The sequence below is a fragment of the Saccopteryx bilineata genome, chromosome 2 (assembly GCF_036850765.1).
Source record: "Saccopteryx bilineata isolate mSacBil1 chromosome 2, mSacBil1_pri_phased_curated, whole genome shotgun sequence".
NCBI lineage: Eukaryota > Metazoa > Chordata > Mammalia > Chiroptera > Emballonuridae > Saccopteryx > Saccopteryx bilineata.
This window is the reverse complement of record NC_089491.1, coordinates 184,925,873-184,946,125: the sequence shown is the minus strand read 5'-3', so window position 1 is coordinate 184,946,125 and position 20,253 is coordinate 184,925,873. Positions and strand designations below refer to the sequence as shown.

At 39.7% G+C, this 20,253-nt stretch overlaps 1 protein-coding gene across 14 annotated transcripts in view; it reads left to right on the top strand.

Moving 5' to 3' along the window:
* Positions 1-20,253, top strand: part of FRY (FRY microtubule binding protein) — a 620,873-nt gene that overhangs the window by 376,755 nt on the left and 223,865 nt on the right. For all 14 annotated transcript variants that reach the window (XM_066258908.1, XM_066258906.1, XM_066258901.1 and 11 more), the window contains 3 exons: positions 1,919-2,011; positions 2,111-2,209; positions 17,702-17,803. In XM_066258908.1, the coding sequence (XP_066115005.1) occupies positions 1,919-2,011; positions 2,111-2,209; positions 17,702-17,803 (294 nt within the window). The remainder of the gene's footprint in view (positions 1-1,918; positions 2,012-2,110; positions 2,210-17,701; positions 17,804-20,253) is intronic.

The following is a 20,253-nucleotide window of genomic DNA, read 5'->3' as shown; positions in this document are numbered from 1 at the left end:
AGATACAGGAGTTAAGAATATAGGTTATTCCACTAGGACAGCTAAAATCAGACAGTGTTGGTGAGAGATTGTAGAGAAATGAGAACCCTCATACGCTGCTGGTGGAATTGCAAAATGGCACAGTAGCTCTGGAAGACAGTTTGGCAGCTCCTCACTTGGCGAAATCTAGAATTACTATATGACCCAGCAATTCCGTTTCTAGGTGTACACCCAAGACAAGTGAGAATGCATGTTCACACAAAAACATGAATTGGAATGTTCATAGCAGTATCATTCATAGTAGCAATAAAAGTAAAGACAACTCGAATGTTCATCCACTGATGAATAAATAAACAAAGTGCAGTCTCTCCATACAGCATTATTTGGCCAGAAGAAGCAGTGAAATACTGATAGTGCTCTAGTATGGATGCATCTTTAACATAACACACCAAGTGAAAGCAGCCAGCATATGTACAAAAGGAGCTGCATGGGTGCTTTTATTTCTATAAACTATCCATATACACAGAGCATGGTTGTGTGGGCCAGAGGAAGGTGTGTGGGGAGGAGGCTGGGGATGAAGGGTAAAGAGGGTGAAGCTGCTTTTGAGGATAATGAAAAGGCTCTAAATTTGTGGTGATAGTTCTACAACAGCAACTTCATAGAAAGCCATTGAATTGTGCACTTAAATGGTGAGTTGCATTGTATGTTAACTATATCTCAAAAAATCTGTTTAAAATAAAAACAGAACCTAGGCTGTGTATCAGACTTCTTGGGTTTGAATTCAAGATTCAGCACTCACCAGCTCTGTGACCTTGAGCAGTCAGATTTAACACCCTCTGCCCTCAGCCTCACTTACCTTATTTGCAATGTAGTGGTACTGACACTGAGCTTAGAAGGTGGTTCTAAGAATTCCCAGTAATTGCTATTATTATTTTTATTTCATGTACTTGAATGATGATTTGAGTGACTTTATATACATATGAAAAATAATGTAGGAAAAGGGTTACAATACTAAAACCACAAAGCTCCATTCTTTGGTCAGTGGCTTTCCATGGTGCTATGCCTGTCTTGGGCTGGGGTGTAAGTGTGACATTGATAGACTGGGGACTTTTGTAACTTGTTGGTAATAGTTTCAATGTTGATTGACAGTAAGTGGTAATAGCTAATACACATACTAACATGTCATCCCAAATGCGTGTAACCTTCAACTCTTCTCTGAATACAGTATCTTGGCAGTAAGTTACTGCCAAGGCCAAGAGAGCTGATAGAATTCTGGACAGGACAACTCCTACTAGACGATCCTTGGGCAACCAAAATCATCATTTCATGGATGATAGTCCATAGGCAAAGACATCCTTGCTTGAGGAACTATTGCAAAGGTTTCCTCATCTAAGGTGGAGAAGGGGCCCTCCGGACTTGCTTGTGAAACTGTTGGAATAATAAACAAACTTAAAATTTAAGGTTAGCAATTAAACAGCTCTGTGCCCAGGGCTGCCAGTGTCTAAGATAAATATAATGCCTTCTTCCTCTCTCCCCATGTTTACCATCTGTGTTCTGGGTTAGTCCAGGGCTCTGGGCCCCGCACAGCTAGGTGGTCAATAGAAATTAGTTGGAAATGAATTACCAGTTGAATCTACAAGAAAGTCAGCAGATGAGTGTCTACTTGCTCATTGCAGATGCTTTGCCCTTTCAACTTAGCAACTTGAGATGGAAGTTGGAGGGGAGAAAGCAAGCCAACCTTGGAAAATGTCATTGGGGCCATTGGGAATTTTAATGTAATGCTGAATGCATGGTTTGTTTGTTTTTAATAGATTATGGTATTTGCAGTGTTAGTGTGTATGAGTGGAATTAAGATTGATTTGCTTAAGTTTGTGTCAATACATTTTCTGTGCACATCTCAGTCTATGGGGTCATCCTTCACTCTTTTTCTCCTCCTCAGGAATGTGCACACTATTTCCTGGAGGTCAAAGACAAAGACATCAAGCATGCCCTGGCAGGGCTTTTTGTTGAAGTTCTTGTCCCCGTTGCTGCTGTGAGTTGCTACTTTTTCATTTTTAAGAACTTCTTTAAATTGAATTAGAGAATCAATAAGTTCATTCATATGATATTAACATGTATCTCTCTGTTTCAGGCTGTTAAAAATGAAGTCAATGTTCCCTGCCTTAGAAACTTTGTTGAAAGTCTGTATGATACCACTCTGGAACTTTCTTCTCGAAAGAAGCATTCTTTGGTTAGTAACTATGGGAAGAATTCCTGGGCTGGAAACTCTTTGAGGGTTGCAAGCATTCCACTGATAGGAGAATAACCTGCAGCTCCCTCAAAGAAAGGGAGCATTTCCAACCTTGAAGTTTGCACTTAATGTTGAGCAGGATTAAATCATGGTCATGTAGGAGAATTATTCCATGTCACCTCGGATGACCCTTCTGGACCTAAGGATTGTGCTGTTTATTTTTGAAATGGGTTTAACTAATTTTTGTTTTAATTTTTAAGTGATTTTTTTTTTCTTTTTCAATATGAAGTTTAAAGGACTTCTCTCAGTCCTCGAGAGTCTTCCCTGGCTAATTCCTCTTCCGATATTCAGACCATAATGTGTCCACGTGAGAGGGGAAGTTGGGATGCAGGTAATTGCCCATGGGGAATATTCTCCGAATGCTGAGAAAACCAGTTTTGGGAAAGCTTTTGTAGTAAGAACAGCATAGAAAATTCTTTTCAGTTCCTACAGCCTCTTGTCCTCAGTAGTAAGTGAAGCTCTGGTTTACGAACTGGCAAGCATTATGCCAACTGTCATTGTGATAGTGTGAGGGGAGCAGCTCGCTCAGGCCTCTGGTTACTGGTGTGGCTGAGGCTGGTCCTCAGAGTGAACATTGCCTCCATAATTTAGGCAGGTGCTCAGAGTTGCTTTGCTGGTAGTGGTGACAAATTTGCTCATTTGCCTACATTCTGTGGTCATTGTGACTAATTGCCTGGTTGTGTGGTTTTGTTGTTGTTTTTGTTTTAGATTACTGGCCTGAATTAGAGTTGCACTCAATAGTAGCAGTCGTTCAAAATAGTTATACAATTTAGTTGATTTAAAAAAATAATAATAAGGCTTCCAGTCAAGGTGGCAGCTTAGGTAAACACAGCTTAGGTACTCTCATCTTCCTACAACCACATCAAAATTACAATTAATCTACAGACAACTATCATTAACCCTCTGAGTAGTACAAACATTCATGTACATCCTTATACCTCCTGACTATCCAGAGTAAGATAGATTTATTTTAAAAATGTGTAAGGCAACATTAAAATTAGGCAAATGTATGTTCTTCTTGTTTCCATAAATTGGTTATCAAACAAACATGATTTTAAGTTAATAAAACGAACTGAAACTAATTTTATTTTTTGAAAAAAAACAACTCACTCCTAGGGGGTCAGGGAGCATGAAAAAAACTCACTACTCAAAGGGTTAAGAACTGCCTGAAATTTAGCTAAACAGAAGTTCTGCAACTAGGGATATAAAGAAGTCACATCAAGACAGGTTGGAGGGGCAGAGACACTAAACAGGTTGGTCCCATCCCCACATGTGACAGTTTAAAACCAGGAGAGCTGTCTCTACTCTGGAGGTCCCCTCTCTGAGGAGTGAGGGGTCTCAGCACTACAGCAGGCTCCCAGCTCAGGGTTCCAGTGCCAGGAAGAGAAGACCCCATTACTTCTGTCTGTAACAGCCATCAGGCGTTGTGGCTGAGGGAGAGGGAGAGGGAGAGGGAGAGGGGGAGGGGGAGGGGGAGGGGGAGGGGGAGCTGCTGGGGCCCCGGGCAGCTCCTCTTACAGGTCCAAGCATGGACTTGCATAGGCGACTCCCTCTGAGCTCCAGCACTAGGGCAGCAGCTCAAATGGCACCAGGAATATATGAGGCAGAACTGACCTGTCTGGCATTAGAGCAAGAGCTAGGGGGCAGCTTTCTGCCAGACAGAACTACTGGCAGAGGCCATTGTTTCTTTTCTAAGCTGTTTCCTCCCAAGCCAGCTGGCAGGCACCGTATTTGAGTACCTATCAAGTTGGCTTACACTGTTCACGCTGATTCCCTGAGACCCTGCCCCATTCAATTTTCAGGGCCAGCCAAACTGCTTCCAGTGGCTTTCCCATATGAATGACATGGCCTGTCTTGGCTCATGCTTCAGACTTTTCCTACCACCTCACAGGCAAGCAGCAGACGAGGTATGCCCCATTCCTCTCTCTAAGTGGCTCGAGGACCAGCACTAGCGGCAGCTGGTCTTGGTTCTCACCTTGGTCTCTCCTGGGCACCTCCAAACCCAGCACAAGTAGCAGCCCTCTGCAGATCAATTTGTAGCTCATGCCAGGTGGCCCTGGTCTGACCTTGGCCTGCACCTCCAGGGAGGCCCCAGAGCCAGCCAACTTGGTAGACAGCTTTGGACCACATTGAAACAGCACCCACTCATCTCTACAGGTGACACAAGGGGCAGAATCAGCAGGTACCAGAGCCCCAGTGAAGTAAGTCCTGTCCTGTGGGGTGAGTCCCTGCCCAGTGATCCTCCATGCTGGTCACAGTCAGTCCTTGTAGTCAATAGGTCTGCAGATAAATCCCTCCCATTGATGTGCCAACAGCAAATGGCTCCACTACCACAGGATGGCACACACACCCTCACTCGGGGTTGGGGGAATACCTGGAGTGCCCAGCTCAGGTGAACTGGGAGGCTGTGTCCCTGGACTCTGCAGGACACCTACTACATTAGGCCACTTGGTTACCAAACCTGGGAGGCCTAACAGCTTTACCTAATACATAGAAACAATTATAGAGAGGCAGCCAAAATGAGGAGACAAAGAAACATGTCCCAAGTGAATAGAACAAAACTCCCAAAAAAGAACTAAACAATATGGAGACAAGCAATCTATTAGATGTAGAGTTCAAAACACTGATTATAAGAATTTTCAGTGAAATTAGGGGAAGAGTAGATGAACTTAGAATTTCAGTGGCATAAAAAATGACATGGAAATCATAAAAATGGAAGCAGTCAGAAATGAGGAACACTAACTGAAATGAAGACTAATTTATAGGACATCAACGGTGGAGTAGATACAGCCAAGAATCAAAACCACAATTTGGAACATAAGGAAGCAAAAACACGCAATCAGAACAGCAAAAAGAAAAAAAAAATCAAAAAAAAAAAAAATGAAGACTGTGTAAGGCAAGGGTCCCCAAACTACGGCCTGTGGGCCACATGCAGCCCCAAGGCCATTTACCCGGGCCCCGCCGCACCTCTTTCATTGGTGGTCAGTGAGAGGAGCATAGTTCCCATTGAAATACTAGTCAGTTTGTTGATTTAAATTTACTTGTTCTTTATTTTAAATATTGTATTCCCGTTTTGTTTTTTTACTTTAAAATCAGATATGTGCAGTGTGCATAGGGATTTGTTCATAGTTTTTTTTTATAGTCCGGCCCTCCAACGGTCTGAGGGACAGTGAACTGGCCCCCTGTGTAAAAAGTTTGGGGACCCCTGGTGTAAGGAGTACCTGGGACAACTTCAAGCATACCATAATTCACATCCATGAGGGTGCCAGAAGGGGAAGAGAGAGAACAAGGAATTGAAAACCCTCTTGAGAAAACTTCCCTAACCTGGTGAAGGAAAAAGGCTACAAGTCCAGGAAGCTCAGAGAGTCCCAAACAAGATGAACCCAAAGGATCAATACCAAGATGCATCATAATTAAAAGGCAAAGGGTTAAGTACAGAGAGAATCTTAAAAGCAGCAAGAGAAAGCAGTTACCTACCAGAAAATTTCCATAACATTGTCAGCTAATTTCTCAGTAGAAACATTTCAGGCCAGAGGATTGGCAAGAAATATTCAAAGTGATGAAAAGCAACAACCTACAACCAAGACTTCTCTACTCAGGAAAGCTTTCATTTATTTATTTTTATTTATTGAATATATTGGGGTAACATTCATTAATAAAATTATGTTTCTGGTGTACAATTTTATAACATAGCATCTGAATATTGTGTTTACCACCCAAAGTCACCTTCCATCATCATTTATCCCCCCTTTACCATTTTCTACCTCTTCCCACCCCCTTCTCTCCAATAATCCCCACACTGTTGTCTGTGTCTATGGGTTTTGCTTAATCCCTTCACCTTTTTCACCCAACCCCATAACCCGCCTCCCATCTGACAGCTGTCAGTCTGCTCTCTGTATCATGAGTCTGTTTCATTTTGTTTGGTGGTTTACTTTGTTAGATTCCACATATGAGTGAAATTATATGGTACTTCCTAGTTGTGAAACCATAAAAATTTTAGACTAAAACATAGGCAGTAAAATCTCAGGCATTTCCCATAGCAATATTTTTTGATATACCTCTTTGGGCAAGGGAAACAAAAGAGAAAAATAAACAAATGGGACTACATCAAACTAAAAAGATTTGTACAGCAAAGGAAACTGTCAACAAAATGAAAAGACAGCCCACTGAATGGGAGAAAATATTCACCAATAATATATCTGATAAGAGGTTAACATGCAAAAATTTTTAAAAATTCATAAAACTCAACACTGAAAAAAACAAAGAATCGAATTAAAAGATGAGCAAAGGACCTGAATAGACACTTCTCCAAAGAACACATGCAGATGGCCAATAGGCATATGAAAAGGTGCTCAACATCACTAATCAGAGAAATGTGTACTAAAACTACAATGAGATAACCACCTCACACCTGTCAGAATGGCTATTATCAATAAATCAACAAGTGTTGGCAAGGATGTGAGGAAAAGGGAACCCTCCTGCACTGTTGGTGGGAATATATATAGATCAGTGTAGCCTTATGACCCAGTGATTCCACTTTCGAGAACATATCCAAAGAAACCAAAAACACTAATTCAAAAGAATATATGCGCCCTTATGTTCATTGTAGCATTATTTACCATAATCAAGATTTGGGCCTGACCTGTGGTGGTGCAGTGGATAAAACATCAACGTGGAATGCTGAGGTTGCCACTTTGAAGCCCCAGCTTGCCCGGTCAAAGCACATATAGGAGGCAACTCGACGAGTTGATACTTCCTACTTCCCCATTCCTCTCTCTCCTTTCTCTAAAACTCAACAAAATATATTTTTTTAATTTATTAAAATTAAAGATTTGGAAGCAGTGCAACTCTATCAGTGGATGAGTAGATAAAAAAGCTGTGGTACATTTACACGATCGAATACTACTCGGCTATAAAAAGAAGGAAATCTTACCCTTTGCAACAGTGTGGCTGGATCTGGAGAGTGTTATGTTAAGTGAGATAAGCCAGTCAGAGAAAGCCAAAGCTATCATTTAGAGCAGTGGTCCCCAACCCCCGAGCCGCGGACCAGTACCAGTTCATGGACCATTTGGTACCAGTCCACAGAGAAAGAATAAATAACATTATTTCTGTTTTATTTATATTTAAGTCTGAACCATGTTTTAAAAATGACCAGATTCCCTCTGTTACATCTGTCTAAGACGGACTCTTGACGCTTGTCTCGGTCACGTGATACATTTATCCGTCCCACCCTAAAGGCCGGTCCGTGAAAATATTTTCTGACATTAAACCAGTCAGTAGCTCAAAAAAGGTTGGGGACCACTGGTTTAGAGTTGAAGGACAGATACAGAGCTTTCCAGACAAGAAAAAGCTAAAGGAGGTCATCACCACCAAACCACTATTACATGAAATGTTAAAGGATCTGTTTAAAGAACATTTTTTTTGTGTGTGTATTTTTCTGAAGTTGGGGAGGCAGTCAGACTCCTGCATGCGCCTGACCGGGATCCACTCAGCATGCCCACCAGGGGGCGATGCTCTGTTGCAACCAGAGCCATTCTAGCACCTGAGGCAGAGGCCATATAGCCATCCCCAGTGCCAGGGCCAACTTTGCTCCAATGGAGCCTTGGCTGTGGGAGGAGAAGAGAGAGACAGAGAGGAAGGAGGGGGGAGGGGTGGAGAAGCAGATGGGTGCCTCTCCTGTGTGCCCTGGCCGGGAATCGAACCCGGGACTCCTGCATGCCAGGCCGATGCTCTACCACTGAGCCAACTGGCCAGGGCTTATAAAGGGTCTCTTTAAAAAGAAGAGGAGGAGCGTGACCCGGCAACGGCGCAGTGGATAGAGCATTGGACTGGGATGTGAGGACCTAGGTTTGAGACCCCAAGGTCACCAGCTTGAGCGCAGGCTCATCTGTTTTGAGCAAAGCCCACCAGCTTGGACCCAAGGTTGCTGGCTCGAGCAAGGGATTACTCGGTCTGCTGTAGCCCCCTAGTCAAGGCACATATGAGATAGCAATCAATGAACAACTAAGGTGTCCCAACCAAAAACTAATGATTGATGCTTCTCATCTCTCTGTGTTCCTGTCTGTCCGTCCCTATCTATCCCTCTCCTGACTCTCTGTCTCTGTAAAAAAAAAAAAGAGGAAGAAGAAAGTTCAAAAATATAAACAATAAAATGTCAATTAATATATATCTATAAATAGTTGAATCTAAAAAAATAAATGAACAAGCAGAACAGAAACAAACTCATAGACACAGAGAACATTTTGACAATTGCCAGAGGGGGGGTTCAGGGGGATGCATGAAAAAAAGGATTAAGTAGTTTGAATTGGTAGTTACAGAAGGGTCATGGAGATATATAGTACAGCATAGGGAATGTAGTAAATATTGTGATAACTGTATAATGTCAGATTGGTATGAGATTTATTGGGAGCTCCTATAGTAGTAATATGTCTAATCACTGGGATGTCCACCTGAATCTAAAATATATAAGCTGTAATTGACAATAAATGGTTTTAAACTTTTTTTTTAATTTTATTTTTTTAATAGGGCAACATCAATAAATCAGGATACATATATTCAAAGATAACAAGTCCAGGTTATCTTGTCTTTCAATTTTGTTGCATAGCCATCACCCAAAGTCAGATTGTCCTCTGTCATCTTCTATCTGGTTTTCTTTGTGCCCCTCCACCTCCTGCTCACCCATTCCCTCTCCTTTTCCCCCCTGCCCCCGTAACCACCACACTCTTATCAATGTCTCTTAGTTTCACTTTTATGTCCCACCTACGTATGGAATAATGCAGTTCCTGGTTTTTTCTGATTTACTTATTTCACTTCGTATAATGTTATCAAGATCCCACCATTTTGCTGTAAATGATCCGATGTCATCATTTCTTATGGCTGAGTAGTATTCCATAGTGTATATGTGCCACTTCTTCTTTATCCAGTCATCTATTGATGGGTTTTTTGGTTGTTTCCATGTCCTGGCCACTGTGAACAATGCTGCAATGAACATGGGGCTGCATGTGTCTTTACGTATCAATGTTTCTGAGTTTTTGGGGTATATACCCACTAGAGGGATTGTTGGGTCATAAGGTAGTTCTATTTTCAGGGGTTTTTTTTTTGTGTTTTTTTTTATTTTTAACATTATTTTTTTATTTTCAGTTTTTTGAGGAACCACCATACTTTCTTCCATAATGGTTGTACTACTTTACATTCCCACCAACAGTGGATGAGGGTTCCTTTTTCTCCACAGCCTTTTCAACACTTGTTATTACCTGTCTTGTTAATAATAGCTAATCTAAACAGGTGTGAGGTGGTATCTCATTGCAGTTTTGATTTGCATTTCTCTAATAACTAAAGAAGATGAGCATCTTTTCATATATCTGTTGGCCATTTGTACTTCTTCCTGGGAGAAGTGTCTGTTCATGTCCTCTTCCCATTTTTTTATTGGATTGTTTGTTTGTTTGTTGTTGAGTTTTATGAGTTCCTTGTATATTTTGGATATTAGGCCCTTATCTGAGCTGTTGTTTGAAAATATCATTTCCCATTTAGTTGGCTTTCTGTTTATTTTGTTATCAGTTTCTCTTGCTGAGCAAAAACTTCTTAGTCTGATGTAGTCCCATTCATTAATTTTTGCCTTCACTTCTCTTGCCATTGGAGTCAAATTCATAAAATGCTCTTTAAAACCCAGGTCCATGAGTTTAGTACCTATGTCTTCTTCTATGTATTGATACTTTATTGTTTCAGGTCTTATGTTTAGATCTTTGATCCATTTTGAGTTAATTTTAGTACAAGGGGACAAACTGTAGTCCAGTTTCATTCTTTTGCATATGGCTTTCCAGTTTTCCCAGCACCATTTATTGAAGAGGCTTTCTTTTCTCCATTGTGTGTTGTTGGCCACTTTATCAAAAATTATTTGACTATATATATATGTGGTTTTATTTCTGGATGTTCTATTCTGTTCCATTGGTCTGAGTGTCTACTTTTCTGCCAATACCATGCTGTTTTGATTGTCGTGGCCCTAGAATATAGTTTAAAGTCAGGTATTGTAATGCCCCCAGCTTCATTCTTTTCCTTTAGGATTGCTTTGGCTATTCGGGGTTTTTTATAGTTCCATATAAATCTGATTATTTTTTGCCCTATTTCTTTAAAAAATGTCATTGGAATTTTGATGGGAATTGCATTAAATTTGTATATTGCTTTGGGTAATATGGCCATCTTGATTATATTTATTCTTCCTAACCAAGAACAAGGAATATTCTTCCATCTCATTATATCTTTTTTGATTTCTCTTAACAGTGGTTTATAGTTTTCATTATATAAGTCCTTTACATTCTTTGTTATGTTTATTCCTAAGTATTTTATTTTTTTTTGTTGCAATCGTGAAGGGGATTATTCTTTTGAATTCCTTCTCAGTTGTTTCATTGTTGGCATATAGAAAGGCTATTGACTTCTGTGTGTTAATTTTGTATCCTGCGACCTTACTGTATCGGCTTATTGTTTCTAGTAGTCTTTTTGTGGATTCTTTGGGGTGTTCAATGTATAGGATCGTATCATCTGCAAAAAGTGATACCTTTACTTCTTCTTTTCCGATATGGATGCCTTTTATTTCTTTGTCTTGTCTGATTGCTCTGGCTAGAACCTCTAGTACCACATTAAATAAGAGTGGAGAGAGTGGACAACCATGTCTTGTTCTTGATTTAAGGGGGAAAGCCTTCAGTTTAGTGCCATTTAATATGATGTTAGCTGATGGTTTACCATATATGGCCTTTATCATGTTGAGATATTTTCCTTCTATACCCATTTTGTTGAGAGTCTTAAACATAAAATTGTGTTGTATTTTATCGAAAGCCTTTTCTGCATCTATTGATAAGATCATGTGGTTTTTGTTCTTTGTTTTGTTGATATGGTGTATTACGTTAACCGTTTTACGTATGTTGAACCATCCTTGAGATTCTGGGATGAATCCCACTTGATCATGATGTATTATTTTTTTAATATGTTGTTGTATTCGATTTGCTAGTATTTTGTTTAGTATTTTAGCATCTGTATTCATTAGAGATATTGGTCTGTAGTTTTCTTTTTTTGTGCCATCCTTGCTTGGTTTTGGTATGAGGGTTATGTTGGCCTCATAAAATGTGTTTGGAAGTATTGCTTCTTCTTCAGTTTTTTGGAAGACTTTGAGTAGAATAGGAACCAAGTCTTCTTTGAATGTTTGATAAAATTCGCTGGTATAGCCGTCAGGGCCTGGGCTTTTATTTTTGGGGAGGTTTTTAATGGTTTTTTTCTATTCCTTCTCTACTAATAGGTCTGTTTAGGCTTTCTGCTTCTTCTTGGCTCAGTCTAGGAAGGTTGTATTGTTCTAGGAATTTATCCATTTCTTCTAGGTTGTTGAATTTAGTGGCATAAAGTTTTTCATAGTATTCTACAATAATTCTTTGTATATCTACGGTGTCCGTGGTGATTTCTCCTCCTTCATTTTGGATTTTGTTTATATGAGTTCTTTCTCTTTTTTTCCTTGGTAAGTCTTGCCAAGGGTTTGTCAATTTTGTCGATCTTTTCAAAGAACCAGCTCTTTGTTCTATTAATTTTTTCTATATTTTTACTGTTCTCTATTTCATTTATTTCTGCTCTGATTTTTATTATCTCCTTTCTTCGGCTGGTTTTGGGTTGTCTTTGTTTTCTAGTTCCTTAAGGTGTGAAGTTAAGTGGTTCACTTGGGCTCTCTCTTGTTTGTTCATATATGCCTGAAGTGATATGAACTTCCCTCTTATCACTGCTTTTGCTGCATCCCACAGATTCTTATATGTCGTATTGTCATTTTCATTAGTCTGTATATATCTTTTGATCTCTGCACGTATTTCTTCTTTGACCCATTCATTTTTTAAAAGTATGTTGTTTAGTTTCCACATTTTTGTGGGGTTTTTTTCCTCTTTTTTGCAGTTGAATTCTAGTTTCAAGGCTTTATGATCAGAAAATATGCTTGGTACAACTTCGATTTTTCTGAATTTGCTGATGTTGTTTTTGTGGCCCAACATGTGGTCAATTCTTGAGAATGATCCATGTACACTGGAGAAAAATGTATACTCAGTCACTTTGGGATGAAATGTCCTGTAGATGTCTATCATATCCAGGTGCTCTAGTGTTTTGTTTAAGGCCACTATGTCTTTGTTGATTTTCTGTTTGGATGACCAACCTAGAGCCGTCAGCGGTGTATTGAGGTCTCCAAGTATGATTGTATTTTTGTCAGTTTTTGTTTTAAGGTCAATATGTAGCTGTCTTATATATTTTGGTGCTCCTTGGTTTGGTGCATATATATTAAGAATTGCTATGTCTTCTTGATTCAGTGTCCCCTTAGCCATTATGAAATGGCCATTTTTGTCTCTGAGTACTTTTGTTGTCTTGTAGTCAGCATTATTAGATATGAGTATTGCTATGCCTGCTTTGTTTTTTTGGATGTTATTTGCTTGGAGTATTGTTTTCCAGCCTTTCACTTTGAATTTGTTTTTATCCTTATTACTTAGATGAGTTTCTTGTAGGCAGCATACAGTTGGATTTTCTTTTTTAATCCATTCTGCTACTCTGTGCCTTTTTATTGGTGAGTTTAATCCATCTACATTTAGTGTAATTACTGACACTTGTGAGTTCCCTATTGCCATTTTATAGATTGCTTTTTGTTAGTTTTTTGTCTTGTTTAATCCTTCTCTTTTGTTTTTTTATCTTTTGTTTTTATTTGGTTGTATTACATACATCTTTCCTCTGTTGCTATCTTTTTTATCTCATGTGCTTCTGTGGTGGTTTTTTCAATGGTGGTTACCTTTAAGTAATGAAAAGGGTCCCTACCCTGTTCATTGTAGCGCACTATTTTGTGAGTACTTTTGCACCCCATCGTCCTTTGCTACTGTTAATCTCCACCCTCTCCCCCCCCCTTTCTTTTTGTTGTTGTCACAGTTTAAATTTGGTTGTATTGTGTTCTTCTTGGAGCTTTTACTTGTGGCTTTATTTTTTTTTTGTTCTTTGTTTCTGATTGGAGAACCCCCTTTAGTAATTCCTGGAGTGGGGGTTTTCTGATGATAAATTCCCTCATCTTTTCTGTATCTGTGAATGTTTTTATTTCTCCTTCATATTTGAAGGATAGCTTTGATGGGTATAGTATTCGTGGCTGAAAGTTCCTCTCTTTCAGGACTTTAAATACTGGGGTCCACTCTCTTCTAGCTTGTAGAGTTTCTGCTGAGAAATCTGATGATAATCTAATGGGCCTTCCTTTATATGTTGTATTCTTCTTTTCCCTGGCTGCCTTGAGAATTTTTTTTTTTGCCGTTGGTTTGTGCCAATTTTATTATGATGTGCCTTGGAGTAGATTTGTTGGGGTTAAGAAAACTCAGAGTTCTGTTTGCTTCATGAATTTGAGGCTTTACTTCTTTCCACAGGCTTGGGAAGTTCTCATCTATTATTTGTTTGAGTATGTTCTCCATTCCATTTTCTCTCTCTTCTCCCTCTGATATACCTATTATTCTTATGTTATTCTTACTGATGGAATCAGATAATTCTTGTAGAGCTATCTCATTTTTTTTAATTTTTGAGTCTCTTTCTTCTCTCTGTTGTGCCTCAAGTTGCTTGTCTTCTATTTCACTAATCCTCTCTTCTATCTGGCCTGTTCTATTAGCTAAGCTTGTTACTTCGTTTTTCAGCTCGTGAATTGAGTTTTTCATCTCTGTTTGATTTGTTTTTATAGTTTCAATTTCCTTGGACATATATTCTTTGTGTTCATTGAGTTGTTTTCTGAGCTCCCTAAATTGCCTTTCTGTGTTTTCTTGTATATCTCGGAGGATTTTTAGGATTTCTATCTTGAATTCTCTGTCATTTAGCTCCAAGGTTTCCAATATATTAAATTTTTTCCTCATAGATTTTTCCTCATCTATCTGTGTTACCTCTCTTTCTTTTGTATCCATGATATTCGATTTTGTCTTCCTTAATGGCATCTGAGGGTGGTTTTGTTGATAGTATTAATGAGATTTAATAAAGAATAAAAAGTTAAAAAAATAAAAAATCGAAAAGAGTTGTGTTTTTTTAAATTAATAATGAAATAAAGAAAACTAAAATAAAAATTTAAAAAAAAGGAAATTATTCCCCCCTTCCTTTTTTCCTCTCCTCTCCTCTCCCCTCTTTCTTGAGAAAATCTTGTGGTGAACTGTGAATTTTATTGTATTAAATAAAACAAACAATGCCTGTAATGGAGGGCCTGAATTGGGGAAAAGTAATAAAGGGGCAAAAAAAATAAATAAAATTAAATTAAAAAGGGAGGTATGGACCCACAAAAAGCAAATAAGGAAAAAATTTCGATCAAGAATAATATGATTTGCGTTTAGGTGTTGGTTGACTAAGAGTTATGATGAGAGGAATAAGAGGGAAACAGGAAAATGGGGTGACAAATTAAAAAATTACTATTTTATTTAGTGGAACAAGAGCTTGATAAAATGGAGAGCCAGGGATGGGAGCACTGCTAGTGAGTTAAAAAGGTGAAGTAAAAAAACCCCAACATGCCACAAACATAAGTTTGAGTACCAGATAAGATAATTTGTTCGTTATTGATGTTTGAATGAGAGGAGACATAAAGGATAAAGGAAGAAACTAATATAGAGGGAAAAAAGAAAGAGAGAAAAAAAAGAGGGAATCACTAAAAGAACAAAAAAGAAAAAAGAGGAGAGAGAGAGAGAGAGAGTTAAGGGTTTTGGAGTGCAACCCTCATAGAGAGAAAGGAAGAGGAAAGAAAAGATAATGGGAGATGTAACACTTATGGGTAGTGTAGTTCAAGGAGAGGAGAGAGTAAGACCGGTAGAGAGTTAAATGACCAAATTGGAGGAGGAAAAAAAAAATCAAGGATGAAGATAAGAGAAACAAACGAACAAATATAATAAAATGGGATAGGTTATAAAGTCTGCGGATTATTCTTGATTTTGAGAGGTTATCTTCTTGCTTTTTCTTTTCTCTCCCTCTTCCTGGTCGGTGACTCTGTACCCCGGGTTCTGCCCCTTTGGCACGCTCAGGTAGAGGTTTGCAGTTGATAATTCTCTATGGTGATATCATGTATTGTGCTTTAGTGACGTTTGCAGTCGAGGCTCATTAGCTTTTATCGGCTCCGACAGTGAGAGAGTCCGTGTTCCTGGAGCCTCTCTCCTAGTCTTTCCTTCCTCAATTAGTAGCCTGATAATCCAGCTATGGGGTTGCTGCTGCCTTTTCCTGGATAGTAAGAGGCTCAAAGAGCTGGCCACTCCCCACTCTATTCCCACTCAGCACAGGGCTCTGGGTAAGGCTCAGTCAGTCAGAGCTGCTATCATAATCAGCCGGGGCTTCCGCCCACTAAAAGACCTCTGGCTCTGCCACTCTGTCCAGTAACACGGGTGGGCACCCACTCCCAGGGTGCTTGGAGGAAACTCTCGCTCACTATCTGCACACGCAGACCAGGATGTCAGGCCGTAAGTCTCACCCTCTGAGTGAAACCCCTCGCCTGCACTGAAAAGTTCTAGTGTTGGAATTGGCTCTCGCTAAAAGCCCGTTGCGGCTTTTTCAAGGCGCCGGGGCGGCCTGAGATTCCGCTTTTGGCCCACACAAAGGCCCCTGACTCTGCCCCTCTGTGGGATAACATGGGCTCCCACTCCTGAGGTGCTGGGAGCAGTCTCTTGCCCACTCTCTGTGCGCGCCGACCAGGATATCAGGCCAGTTGCCTCACCCTCTGAGTGAAACCTCTTCCGCACAGACAAGTTCCAGCGTTGGAATTAGTTTTCGCTCCCTTCCCGTGCGCAGTTCCCTCAGGGCGCTGGGGCGGCCCGAGATTCCGCTTTTGGCCCACACAAATGCCTCTGACTCTGCCTCTCTGTTGGACAACACGGGCGCACACTCCCGGGGCTTTGGAAGGAATCTCTCGCCCACTATCTGCACGCGCCGACCAGGAGATTGGGTAAAATGGCTGCCCCGCTTGTCTTTCTTTGTCTGGGTTTGGTGCAAGTGTTAGCTGTATTGCCCGGGTTGTCACAGGAACAGTTTTTCCTCGGCTTGGATCTCCGTGCCACAGCCTGGTTCGGCTGTTTGTGCCGCGGCCTGGATCTATTCACCCCCTTTGCCTGCCTTAGTTTCTATATTCTCAGTTCCCAGTGAAAGCCGCCCTGTTTAGGTTAGTGAGGAAGGCGGAGCATTTCTAACTCCCTATTTCCTTCGGGGTTTGATTATATATTTAGCCAATTTTTCGCTCGATCATACCTTCAGGTGTATTGCGAATTATCTGGAGGCTCCAAGGATAGGTATTTCTGTTTCTGGTTGAAGATCTTGTTGAGTTTTGGGGGAGATTTATCGGTATCGCTTCCTACCCCACCATTACTCTGAGGTCATCTCCAGAGACTGTCTAAACTTTTTTTAAAGAATATTGAGGTAGTGGAAACTTCAAATGAATCTAGAATTACAATCTAAAATGAACTACTTCTGAGTTTGTTAAACTCTAAAATGAAATCGAGCATTATTTCCCCACCAATTCACATCCCACAATCATTTTATATTTAAAGCACATGTATGTATATAGTATATGTGAATATGTACACATATACCTTTAGTGAAATTTTTTGAATGAAAAAAGTGTGACTATTATATATAACAAAACAATGAAATAAAAAATAAAAACTAAGTCAATGAATTGTTAAGCATTGAATCTCAGCGTGGCAATTTTTTGTTACCTCGAGTTAATGGATAAGCCAGTTTAAGTCTTCGCTAGCCTTACTTTAGGGGAAGCCGTAAAGGCAAGTGTTCTCTGGTTCAGCCGAGGGTGATGGCTCCCCTGTGCGTATTTCTTGGGCCAGCTGCCTGCTAGCTCTTCTGTTCCCTCCAGCTGCTGCGGGAGCCGCCAGTGAGACTGGAGATGTGCAGCAGCACTTCTGTTTATTCTATCATAAGCAGATTCCTTCTGTGGTCAGATTTGTCCTGGTGGAGTTTACCAACACAATAACACTTCTTTTAGGAATCGTTCTTAATTACAGGAAGACTACATACAAAAGAAAATATATATACCTACTTCTAAGGCAAGAGCACACTAGTAAATGTTTATGAGCAAAAAAGCCAGTAACATTTTCAAAATTAGCTTGCCTTCCAGGTTTCCTTCTGGGTATTAGAGTGATCCGAGAGAGTGAGCTTATGTAAAACATTTGAAAGGAAAGACTAAATTTTTGAATCAGGTTTCCACTCACTGGACATGAAACTTGTGTACTCCACGTGACTCTAGGTTATCCATTCCCATTGTCATCAGAAAGACTTTGTGAAACAGCCGCCTCCTCAAGGCACTGGTTGGGCCTTATTCTGTGATAAGGACCCTATTTATTCCAATCCATGTAGGCTAGAGGGTCCAGAGAACTTGTGTTACCTGGTATGTTGGACTGTAGTCCTCTGGTGACATTATCGTCTTTTCTTCAGGCCTTGTACCCTCTGGTGACCTGTCTGCTATGTGTCAGTCAGAAACAGCTGTTCCTGAACAGGTGGCACATTTTCCTCAACAACTGCTTATCCAACCTTAAGGTTAGTATTGTTGGCTCAAAAAGTCTTTCATAAAATTATGAATGATTCTTAGTCTTGAATATGTGCCTCTGAGAGTGATGTCTGGTATTTGAGAGGGGACTCTCCTGTACTGTTGGAATAATGAAAAAAAATAATACAAAGGGTTCTCCTTATCAAATAGTTAATCTTGGAAGGTGGCTTAGGGATAAGAGAAATTACTTCAGACATCTTTTTTAATAAGGATAACTTTAAAAGTAGAATTAAATGTCCTGCTCTTATATGCATCTATCATCACATTTTATTTAAATGACTTTTTTCTTTTTTTTTTTTTTATTCAGTGAGAGGAGGGGAGGCAGAGACAGACTCCCGCATGCACCCCAACTGGGATCCACCCGGCAAGTCCACCAGGGGGCAATGCTCCATTGTTCAACCAAGCTTTTAGTACAGTAACTAAGGCAGAGGCCATGGAGCCATCCTCAGCACCTGGGGCAACCTGCTTCAATCAAGCCATGGCTGCAGGAGGAGGAAAGAGAGAAAGAGAGAGAGAGAGAGAGAGAGAGAGAGAGAGAGAGAAAGAGAGAGAACAAGAAGGAAAGAACTGAGAAGGGCAGGGGAGTGGGGAAGAAGATGGGTGCTTCTCCTGTGTGCCCTGACCGGGAATCAAATCCCAGGTATTCACACGCCAGGCCGATGCTCTAACACAGAACTAACCAGCCAGGGCTTAAATGATTTTTGAAAAGGGAAGTCACACTTCACTGACAAAAGCATGTGAATTGATTTCAGAAGCTCACCTAGATCTCCTCCTTCCTTCTACAGCCTCCAAGTTAGGAAAACCTTTGGAAGGAAATTTCCCTTTTGTGGGATGATTGATTTAGTAACAGAGAGCACTTGTTTCCTGTCACTGTTATTTGTGATTATTCTAAGGCATTCTCTTCGAGCCACATGCCAGTCAGAGCCAAGCCTTCATTGAATAGTTCTTTAGGGAGCAGCACAGGGCTGGGTGGCATGAGAAATAAAGTCATGGTCCCTGAAACTGAGAAACCGACAGTGAAAGCAACTGTAATGATTAGTTTTAAAATTGGCTTTGAAATAAAGAAAGAAAAAACAAAACTGGCTTTATAACTTGCAAGTGGTAACTCTACTTTAAGTTTTAGTGACCTATTGATAAACAACAACTAAATGAAAACCATCATCCCTAATATAAGTGCACATAGCATGTATTTTTCACAGTTCTAAATTGTGTCCACAGATGTTGCATTTCTTTTACAAGTTTGATATTTGCTCCTTTAGAATTTTTGAGAAATATACTTCATTATAAAATTCTGTATGTGTTTATACATGTTGCCTTGTCTTTTTTGTTCTAAGACACTTTAGTGAAGTAGTTAAGCTTAATTACATTATATTGGCATTTACCATAATTACACAATAATCTGCATTAGAGCTGTTTTAAATACCAACTAGGTACTGGCTCTAAAAGCTGACTGTGAAATTCAATACTAGAATCATTTATTTAAATTGTCAGTGAACTATAATAGCAGTAGATGTAGAATTAAGCTTTTTAAGTTTTCTGAAAAACTAAACTTTTATGGGTTATCAACTATGATATAATATCCACTTTCAGGTATTTTATTTAGAAATTTGTCCACCTGTTATACCTGTAACATGCAGCCCAATGTCTATTCTTTTTTCTATACTTTGGTCCACTTGTAAGTTATTTACTAGTTAGTTCCAGTTAAACATTTTTTAAAAGAGTTTTATTTATTGATTTTAGAGAGAGGAGAGAGAGAAAAAGAGGGAGGAGCAGGAAGCATCAACTCATAGTTGCTTCCTATATATGCCTTAACTGGGCAAACCTGGGGTTTTGAATTGGCGACCTCAGTGTTCCAGGTTGACACTTTATCCACTGTGCCACCACAGGTCAGGCAACATTTTTTTTTAATTTTATATTTTATACAAATAGAAAGTGGTCATTTTTTTCAAAACAAAATAGAGAAAGCATTATAAATATTCACAGTGCATTTTATATATATGTTATATACCATATGTGTTTGTGATTAATTTTAGTTAGAATTAAAATAATATTTGCAATTTTTTGTTGTGGCCTAAAAGACCAAAATATTTTTGTTCAAAGTTGCTTTTGAAATATAGCAGCATAATGTTATTTTGCAACTTAATTGCTCCAAAGTAGAATATTATTTGGAGCTCTGGTCAAAGCCCACCCCAGGCCTGACTATGGTAATGCAGCGGATAAAGCGTCGACCTGGAAAAACTGAGGTTGCCAGTTCGAAACCCTAGGCTTGCCTTGTCAAGGCACATATGGGAGTTGACACATCCTGCTCCTCCCCCCTTCTCTCTCTCTTTCTTCTCTCTCTCTCTAAAAATGAATAATAATAAAAAAATTAAAAACAAACAAAGCCCATTCAAAGACTTAATAGCAGGATTATAAACTTCCCTAGAGAGAAGAGTTTTCC